The sequence below is a fragment of the Medicago sativa genome, chromosome 1 (genome assembly GCF_051527215.1).
Source record: "Medicago sativa cultivar Bolivia chromosome 1, Bolivia_mono, whole genome shotgun sequence".
Taxonomy (NCBI): Eukaryota; Viridiplantae; Streptophyta; class Magnoliopsida; order Fabales; family Fabaceae; genus Medicago; species Medicago sativa.
This window is the reverse complement of record NC_140749.1, coordinates 54,173,091-54,183,819: the sequence shown is the minus strand read 5'-3', so window position 1 is coordinate 54,183,819 and position 10,729 is coordinate 54,173,091. Positions and strand designations below refer to the sequence as shown.

The 10,729-nt window shown below is 36.5% G+C and overlaps 4 protein-coding genes across 4 annotated transcripts; 2 read left to right on the top strand and 2 right to left on the bottom strand.

The window, feature by feature from the left end:
- Positions 1-5,009: 5,009 nt before the first annotated feature.
- Positions 5,010-5,798, bottom strand: LOC146955407 (protein FAR1-RELATED SEQUENCE 5-like). Its single transcript, XM_085748409.1, has one exon. The coding sequence runs from the start codon at positions 5,796-5,798 to the stop codon at positions 5,010-5,012; it is 789 nt and encodes a 262-aa protein (XP_085604535.1).
- On the bottom strand, positions 5,653-6,791 carry LOC146955406 (protein FAR1-RELATED SEQUENCE 5-like). Its single transcript, XM_085748406.1, is given in 2 exon segments — positions 5,653-6,385; positions 6,387-6,791. Coding segments are annotated over 2 exon segments (933 nt in total). The 3' UTR covers positions 5,653-5,857.
- A 649-nt stretch (positions 6,792-7,440) lies between these two features.
- LOC146955405 (protein FAR1-RELATED SEQUENCE 5-like) lies at positions 7,441-9,032 on the top strand. The gene has a single exon (XM_085748400.1). It carries the CDS (start codon positions 7,441-7,443, stop codon positions 8,386-8,388), a length of 948 nt encoding a protein of 315 aa, XP_085604526.1. The 3' UTR covers positions 8,389-9,032.
- Positions 8,599-9,387, top strand: LOC146955404 (protein FAR1-RELATED SEQUENCE 5-like). Its single transcript, XM_085748396.1, has one exon. It carries the CDS (start codon positions 8,599-8,601, stop codon positions 9,385-9,387), a length of 789 nt encoding a protein of 262 aa, XP_085604522.1.
- The last annotated feature ends 1,342 nt before the right edge of the window (positions 9,388-10,729 follow it).

Genomic DNA, 10,729 nt, shown 5'->3' with positions numbered 1-10,729 from the left:
CATGCGAATTTTTTTTTTGCAGATTTTTGTTTTCATAATTATTAATTTTTCCAATTTTTTTTAAATTTTTTCAGTATTTTTTTCATTATTTTTAATTTTTATTATCTTTCCCTCTTTTTTTTAAATTTTTCAAAACAAAAAAAATGGAAAAAAAGGAAAATGAATTAAAAAAATAAAAAATAGGCTTAATAGCACTTTTGGCCCGCTATGTTTGCAAAAGTTACGATTTTGGCCCCTCACATAAGTGATGTGGGTGCCATGTCAGCGTGGACCAGGTCAAAATTGACCCTGGGGGCCAAAAGTGCAAAGAAACCAAAACATAAGGGGCGGTTTTGTAGTTTTTAAACATAGGGGGCCAAAATCACAACTTTTGCAAACATAAGGGGCCAAAAGTGCTATTAAGCCTATTTAATATTTTTAAGCAAGTATAGTTGACTTAACCAGCTTGTTTCTCGTTGATAGACCCTCCCGTAATTGAATATCAAAAAACTTAATTTCATTTCGTTTCAAACTTCTACTGTGAAAGACAGACAGTTGGCTGAAGAAATTGACTTGACGAAAGTCTTGAACTTTGAATAAATTAATTCCATAATAAGCAAACATTACCTCCACGTTGGTTGGGAAATTGTGGTCTTGTTGTAGTGTATTCCAACCATCGGTTATAGTTGGATTAAAAAAGTTTTTTGTTAACTCAAGCATTACAATATTTCCATAAGGTGAAATAATGTTCCACTCGTCAACAAAATCAACAGTGTATTTCTCGACAAAACTCGGATCAACTTCGACACGTGCCTGAAAAAGAAATATATAACAAAAATATTAGAAACAAAAATATAAGGAAGAAGATAAGAGCTGAAGCCGAAATAAATTTTCGTATGTTGGTAAAATAGAGGGAGAAAAATAGACCTTAAAGGATAATTTGATTGCATAAAAGAATTCAATTGGGGAATCTGGAATCATAACATGTATATGAGTGTGTATATGGGTGAGAGCCATAGTGGAACACTTGGTTTTTTTTAAGGAATGGAAGAAAGAGTTGAGTAGTGGTATACTCAAGTGTAACAATGTGAATATATTTATAATAGAAGGCAACTGAAATTAATTTCTAAACCATATATAAAACAAAAAAAAAAGGTTGAGTGAGGGAGCATCTAATGTATGGAATCTCTGCTATGGCAGTCGAAAGACATATGTATGGTGTAGGAAAAGCATTCAAAGGCAAATGTATGTGTCATCCAATCATTAATAGGCTTTAATCTATAGCTATTATAATCAAATCCAGTTTAAAAAAACAAATATATATATATATATATATATATATATATATAGCTATTGTGGTACTTTGAACAATGTAAGAATCTTAACTTTAATATCATTGGAAGTGGCATGCCTGTATCAGACATTGTTGTTTTGCATTTTTAAAATTTGCATTTTTAAAATATGGTATTGACCATGTCATAGAATTTAGAATGCATCCAGTACTCATAAGCACGACCGTGTCAATATACAACACGACCGTGCCTTCCATAATATTTAAAATTACTCTAAGTGCCAATACAACTAAGCACGACCATGTCATATATACACACGGTGGTGCTCGAAAATGTCATATAATTAAAATTGCATCCAGTACTTATAAGCACGACTGTGTCAATATACAACACGGCCGTGTCCGTCTAGCATACAAATGTTAAACACAATTAGGTTGGTAACCGTTCCCCATTCTCACTACCACTCAATCAACTTCTCTAAAAACCTAAACTTCCATTAACCTCCATCAACTTCTCTCCCAACCCAACCTCCATATAAACTTCTCCAATCTTCCCCAAATCTTAACAAAAACAACAACAGCCCACAAGTATAACACATTCCATCCAAACCAAAATCAAAAATCATCCAATCATCAAATAAATTCCCAATTTCGTGTACCCTCAAAACCTAACTCAAGGCCAACAAAATGCAAGATTAAACATGACTCAAACACAAATCCTCATCCCCAAACTCTAAACCGGACATAAATTTAACCTTTCCCAACCAAAATCAAACTTAAAAAGCAAACTATTTCCAAAACCCCATTTTTTTCCTTTCGTGAAATGCAAAAATGACGAACAAGAGAAAGGATGTTGTTGATGATGGTTCATCTGATGCCAAGAGGAAAAAGGTTGCTGATGATGCTATCTCTTCTAATGGCAAGAAAAAGAAGGGTAAGACTAATGAACTAGGAATTATCCTAAAGAAATCGGCTGAAAGGGAGAGGTACGACAAACTTGCTGGAAGAGGAATCGCAGTGAACATGTATCCCTATAAAACTACGTTAAATGCATTAGGTATTAGAGAAAATGTTAGAATTCTGGTTGGTAACATAGGATGGGAGAGATTTTTAGGACATGCATACTCTACATATACATACCTTACCCTAGAATTCCTTAGTACCCTGTGTTTTACCAAAGATAAATATAATGTCGATAACCATAACACAATGTCATTTAGCATGGATAACAGAGACTTTAGCATGTCACTAACTGAGTTTTGTGAGCGGATGGGTTTCGCAAGCACGAGACTCATCCAAGATTCTCGTAACCCGAATACTAAGCCTGAGAATTATGATCTTGATGAGTTTTGGCGTCAAATATCTGAGAGGAGGAAATTTGTGGCTAAATCTGCTAAGGCTAGTTGGATCCACAACCGTGTTTTCCGCTACATTCACAGGGTTAGGGCTTGTAGCATCTTCGGTCGAAAGGAAACAGGGATAGTTAGGGCTGATGAACTTTTCATGTTATGGGCTATGGTAAATAAGTGCCAAGTAAACACATGATACTATCTTTTAAGCCATATGACGTCTGTTGCGACACAGAAAACTGGTAAGATTGTGGTCGGGGAGCCGATAGATTACATTGCCAAGAAGTTAGGAATAAAATTTTATTCTTATCATCCTCAAATTCCGGATTACAAGGGAATTGATATTGATACACTTATTCAAATGAAAATGATTAAGGATGTAAGTGGGGGGAAGAGAGAAAAATTTCAATTGAGGGTTGGCAACCAAGACTCATTTATATTGCCAAATCCTGATAGGACTGACACATCAATTGCAGAAAATTGGATTTATTCTGATTTAGGTCCACAAGTTCCTGAAGAGCAGCTTGATGAAGATGACGTACCGGCTGATGACCAGGTGGAACATCAACCATTCCCGGAGGTTCAAGATGAGCAGGAATGTCATGCAAGGATAGAGGCTGAGGTTCAAGGGGCAAGGTCCGATTTTCAACATATGAGGTTGGAGCAGCAAAGGCAGGTTCAAGATGAGCAGGAATGGGGTGCAAGGATGATGGATGAGGTCGAAGGTGCAAGGTCTGATGTTCAACATATGAGGCAGGACTAGCAAAGGCAAGCACATATTCTCGACCTAATGATGGAGCACCTTAACATTGAATATCAACCTCCCGGTGGATTCTAATGTTGGGCATTTGTGTTCGTGACTTACGGAGAAGGGGGGATAGTTTTTTTGCTTGCTAATGCTTCTTGGATGCTTTCAAATGCTTCTTTTATTTATTTTATCTTCTAGTCTAGAACTCTTATATTGGGTTCTCTTTGAATTTTGTATAAGTTTCTTTTAACATGCACTATGAACAATTCTATTGTAATATTAATTGTGTTCAGTTTAAGTTTGTGTAAGTTCATATATAAATCTTTGTCGGTGTCATAATCTATAATTGTGTTCAGTTTGTATTGTAAACGATTCCTCATTGTTAGTGGTATAAGATGGAAGTAGAAATGAATCATTTACGTGTGTGATAAGGTAATACAATTTGAGCATGTTGTAGTTACAAATTTGTCATATTCCTCTAGCACGACCGTGCCAAATTTACACACGATCGTGTTTATCAGATTCAAATATATAATTGATAACCAGTCAGTAATGACACAACCGTGCCAATGATTAACACGGTCGTGCTTGTTTATCAGCTATAAGTTAAATTAGCATCAGTACTCATGTGCACTCCCGTGCTCAACTTACACACGGGCGTTCGTTCTATTCCCATTATGTATCAAGTTATAACATAGTATTTTGACACGACCGTGTCATCTTTCAGCACGACTGTGCTAAATAGGAATGTCAACATCATAGTTACGCACGCCTGTGTCGTTTGTGTGCAAGGTCGTGCTCATAACCCAGTAAACATATTAACTAGTCATTGCTTAACAATAGAGGTGGCGCAGGCAATTAGACATATCCCAACCAACAATGTATTACACAAATTTTCCAATATTCACGAAATACATTAATTTCGTGTATTTATTAAACAATCCACAACAAATTAAACACGTTCCAACAACATAATCTCAAATTTAATACAAATGCTTAAGTTCATGCCTAAACACACGCAAAACAACAAACAATTTAATTAAACGACATGTCACAAACATCTTCGTCAAAGTGTCATCATACACCATTGTCCGGTTCATCCATTAGGAACATCTTTAATGCAACGACATACTTCACAATTCATCGTGCTCCTCCAATCTTCAATTTTAATTAAACTCCTACATTGTTCGAACAATAATAAATTATTTACAATATTCACTCTAATATGAGCATTTAAGTTTTAAACAATAGAAACTTCAAACATTTGATAATAACGGCTTCAGACTTACCATGGGTGTGTTCTAATCTTCCGAGTCTTCATCATACCCTTGATCATGATTGGAATTTGTTGAATGATTTTGTGATTGTACATTAAAGTCTTCTCGTAAACGACAAGATTGTCGGTTGTGACCCTTAACTCCACATATTCCACATTTAGGCGAACTCTGCTTTTTTTTTTTCCACTTGCATTACGAGATGACGACGCAGCTGCTGCTCCACCTATTTTCTTAAGCCGTTGCGGATTACCTAAACTTTTTCCTCTCACTGAACCTAACACAGGAAATTCATCAACTTCACCCCTACTTAATGATTCCAATGTTTCAGTGTGATTTTCAACCATTTCCATGGTTTTGTGTATATATTAAGGATCTCCACACTTCAACATAGCATTGGCCATCCTCTTACAACGCTCCACAAACATCACATACGTAGTTACAAATGCAGGATCACGGTGACTTGAACTATTACGATTTTCGGTATTGATTCCATCTTTAGCACGTTTTGTCCATCGTTCCATCACAAGACATTTTGGCATTTCAACAATGTTCAAATACACTAGAACACGTAAGATATGTTCACAAGGAATACCAAATGTCTCCAATCTTTTGCAACAACATTTAAATTTCAACCGTTCTTCACAAAATGTCGCGATCCAATGAATATCATTTCTAGGGTATTTGAAAACATTATAAGTAAAAATGGAACCACTGCGCACATCAAATTCGACTTTGCACCGACTAGATATCTCCAATACCGGCCTAAACTGCTTAAACACTGACCTTGTATAAGTTTTTGAAGCTGAATTCTCTAAACTTTTGTGCTGAGTTTGCAAAACTGTTTCACCAAAAGAAGATGCATAATCCGCCTCAATTTCTCTGTATCTAACATAATTCAGCCACCCCAAAAAATGTTGTAAAAAATCTACCAAATTTGACAAGACAGTAACATATTTTCCAAATTCAGAATGAAGACCTTCACACCTTGAGGTTGTTCTGAAACCAACATAAAATCTACCACGGATATGGGCAGTTGACCATTGCTCCCGCTTCTCATACAGCTCATGAATCCAATTATTATTTTCCAACCCAAACTCTGCAATCAACTCCACCCACATACTTTCAAACTCTTCGATATCAAAATCACCAAACATACACCGTTTGAACTTCAGAACAAATTTTGGATTTGTGATATTGCTCGTTGCATTTCTTGTCAAGTTCCAGGCACACAACGGTGATGAGCATTTGGAAATACTCTTGTAATTGCATTTCTCATTGACAGATCTCCGTCAGTTATAACTGACACAGGTGCCTTCGCGTCCATTGCCTCAAGAAATTGTCGCAGCAGCCACACGTAAGTGTCCTCAGTGTCATCACCAAGAATCGCACTACCAAATATGACACTTTGATTATGATGGTTCACACCGGAAAAAATAACTAACGGTGTGTTGTGCTTAATTTTCCGATAGGTAGCATCAAATGCCAAAACATCTCCAAACATCGAGTAGTCCATACGGCTAACCCCATCACACCAAAATAAATGTTGAAATGTTCCATCCTCTTTAACTGCGTGCCTCCAAAACATCATATCATCCGTACTACACAACCTCTTAAGGAAATCAATTGCATCATCTGCATCTATACTCTTCCTCTCACTGTTCTTGAATTGCTCGTTGTACATGTCTCTTCTTGTATATCCAAGATTTTTAAATCCACCAGCCTATGAAGCAAAAAAAACAAAAGATGCGTGACGTAGTAATGCCAGCTTTCCTCATTGTTTTCATTTGGTATTTATCATAATCGCTCATCTTCCTATGTGCAAGTAGCATTCCCTCATACTTCCCATCCAAAAAGGTGTGATTATGAATATCGTCAAACAATTTTATGTACCATCGACTGCTACTATCGTCAACGTGTACTTGATTTTTTGCCATACAACCACACCTACTAGTTGGCTTGTGCTCTCTTTTTCTATCAGCATTAACTGCAACCCTGAGACCTTCTCTATGATAAACAAAGGTTTGTTGAACAACATCGCCATCCTTGTTCTTAGCAACACGACTTCTTCTACCAGCAAATCCCCGTATACAACCGTACAAATTGTAAAACTTGAATGCAACTACACGATCCGGAAAATGGTACCTCATGATTTCATTTGACCCTATTTCCTTTTAATTAATCTCTCAAGGCCAGCCATGCAATCAACCACCGTTTCATCGTCAAAGTTGCACCCATACAACGAAGTGTAGATGTCTTCGACATCTTCATCCGAGGAACATACATCACTCTCCGAACAAGAGCTATTGTCTATGTCCTATACAATAAAAAATGCTAAATAACTTAGTAATTTACAATCCTCGGACCATAATTACCCTACGGTTTTCGCTAACTTCAAAAATAATTTACAAAATAATGTAATCACATCAACATACCTCTACCTCTGAACCTTCCCCAGTAAGGTTGCATCCCCCAGTTATGTCGCTTACATTAGGAATTTCAAAAATTTCTAGAATTTCATGAATATCCATCTTCATGTACACTTCATATAAAGGAAGCATATATGTCGTATGAACAGGAAGATGGATATTCATGAAATTCTATAAATTTTTGAAATTCCTAATTAAGCGACATAACTGGGGGATGCAACCTTACTGGGGAAGGTTCAGAGGTAGAGGTATGTTGATGTGATTACATTATTGTGTAAATTATTTTTGAAGTTAGCAAAAACCGTAGGGTAATTATGGTCCGAGGATTGTAAATTACTAAGTTATTTAGCATTTTTTTATTGCACAGGACATGGACAATGGCTTTTGTTCGGAGAGTGATGTATGTTCCTCGGATGAAGATGTCAAAGACATCTACACTTCGTTGTATGAGTGCAACTTTGACGATGAAACGGCGGTTGATTGCATGGCTGACCTTGAGCGAATTAATTATAAGCAAATAGGGTCAGATGAAATCATGAGGTACCATTTTCCGGATAGTGTAGTTGCATTCAAGTTTTACAATTTATACGGTTGTGTACAGGGATTTGCTGGTAGAAGAAGCAGTGTTGTTAAGAATAATGATAGCGATGTTGTTCAACAAACCTTTGTTTGTCATAGAGAAGGTCTCAGGGTTGCAGGTAATGCTGATAGAAAAAGAGAGCACAAGCCAACTAGTAGGTGTGGTTGTAAGGCAATAATCCAAGTACACGTTGACGATGGTAGCGGTCGGTGGTACATAAAATTGTTTGAGGATATTCATAATCACACCTTTTTGGATGGGAAGTATGAGGGAATGCTACCTGCACATAGGAAGATGAGCGATTATAACAAATACCAAATGAAAACAATGAGGAAAGATGGCATTACTATGTCACGCATCTATGGTTTTTTTGCTTCACAAGCTGGTGGATTTAAAAATCTTGGATATACAAGAAGAGACATGTACAACGAGCAATTCAAAAATAGTGAAAGGAAGAGTACATATGCAGAGGATGCAATTGATTTCCTTAAGGGGTTGTGTAGTACAGATGATATGATGTTTTGGAGGCACACAGTTAAAGAGGATCAAACACTTCGACATTTATTTAGGTGTGATGGGGTTAGCCATATGGACTACTCGGTGTTTAAAGATGTTTTGGCATTTGATGCTATCTATCGGAAAATTAAGTACAACACACCGTTAGTTATTTTTTCCGGTGTGAACCATCAAAATCAAAGTGTCATATTTGGTAGTGTGATTGTTGGTGATGAAACTTAGGACACTTACGTGTGGCTGTTGTGACAAATTCTTGAGGCAATGGACGGGAAGGCACCTGTGTCAGTTATAACTGACGGAGATCTATCAATGAGAAATGCAATTAGAAGAGTATTTCCAAATGCTTATCACCGTTTGTGTGCCTGACACTTGGCAAGAAATGCAACGAGCAATATCAAAAATCCAAAATTTGTCCCGAAGTTCAAACGGTGTATGTTTGGTGATTTTGATATCGAAGAGTTTGAAAGTATGTGGGTGGAGTTGATTGGAGAGTTTGGGTTGGAAAATAATAAGTGGATTCATGAGTTGTATGAGAAGCGGGAGCAATGGTCAACTGCCCATATCCGTGGTAGATTTTATGCTGGTTTCAGAACAACCTCAAGGTGTGAAGGTCTTCATTCTGAATTTGGAAAATATGTTACTGTCTTGTCAAATTTGGTGGATTTTTTACAACATTTTCTGCGGTGGCTGAATTATGTTAGATACAGAGAAATTGAGGCGGATTATGCATCTTCTTTTGGTGAAACAATTTTGCAAACTCAGCACAAAAGTTTAGAGAAGTTAGCTTCAAAAATTTATACAAGGTCATTGTTTAAGCAGTTTAGGCTGGTATTGGAGAGATCTAGTTGGTGCAAAGTCGAATTTGATGTGCGCAGTGGTTCCATTTTTACTTATAATGTTTTCAAATACCCTAGAAATGATATTCATTGGATTGTGACATTTTGTGAAGAACGGTTGAAATTTAAATGTTGTTGCAAAAGATTGGAGACATTTGGTATTCCTTGTGAACATATCTTACGTGTTCTAGTGTATTTGAACATTGTTGAAATGTCAAAATGTCTTGTGATGGAACGATGGACAAAACGTGCTAAAGATGGAATCAATGCCGAAAATCGTAATAGTTCAAGTCACCGTGATCCTGCATTTGTAACTACGTATGTGATGTTTGTGGAGCGTTGTAAGAGGATGGCCAATGCTATGTTGAAGTGTGGAGATCCTTAATATATACACAAAACAATGGAAATGGTTGAAAATCACACTGAAACATTGGAATCATTAAGCAGGGGTGAAGTTGATGAATTGTCTGTGTTCGGTTCAGTGAGAGGAAAAAGTTTAGGTAATCCGCAACGGCTTAGGAAAATAGGTGGAGCAGCAGCTGCGTCATCATCTCGTAATGCAAGTGGAAAAAAAAAGTGGAGTTCGCCTATTTGTGGAATATGTGGAGTTAAGGGTCACAACCGACAATCTTGTCGTTTACGAGAAGACTTTAATGTACAATCACAAAATCATTCAACAAATTCCATTCATGATCAAGGGTATGATGAAGACTCGGAAGATTGGAACACACCCATGGTAAGTCTGAAGCCGTTATTATCAAATGTTTGAAGTTTCTATTGTTTAAAATTTAAATGCTCATATTAGAGTGAATATTGTAAATAATTTATTATTGTTCGAACAATGTAGGAGTTTAATTAAAATTGAAGATTGGAGGAGCACGATGAATTGTGAAGTATGTTGTTGCATTAAAGATGTTCCTAATGGATGAACCGGACAATGGTGTATGATGACCCTTTGACGAAGATGTTTGTGACATGTCGTTTGTTTAAATTGTTTGTTGTTTTTCGTGTGTTTAGGTGTGAACTTAAGCATTTGTATTAAATTTGAGATTATGTTGTTGGAACTTGTTTAATTTGTTGTGGATTGTTTAATATGTACACGAAGTCAAAGTATTTCGTGAATATTAAAAGATTTGTGTAATACATTGTTGGTTGGGATATGTCTAATTGCATGCGCCACCTCTATTGTTAAGCAATGACTAGTAAATATGTTTACTGGGTTATGAGCACGACCTTGCACATAAATGACACAAGCGTGCATAACTATGATGTTGACATTCCTACTTAGCACAGTCGTGTTGACAGATGACACGGTCGTGTCAAAAAACTATGTTATAACTTGATACAAAATGGGAATAGAACGAACGCCCGTGTGTAAGTTGAGCACGGGAGTGCACATGAGTACTGATGCTAATTTAACTTATAGCTGATAAACAAGCACGACCGTGTTAATCATTGGCACGGTTGTGTCATTACTGACTGGTTATCAATTATATATTTGAATCTGATAAACACGATCGTGTGTAAATTTGGCACAGTCGTGGTAGAGGAATATGACAAATTTGTAACTACAACATGCTCAAATTGTATTACCTTATCACACATGTAAATGATTCATTTCTACTTCCATCTGATACCACAAACAATTAGGAATCGTTTACAATACAAACTGAACACAATTATAGATTATGACACCGACAAAGATTTATATATGAACTTAAACAAAC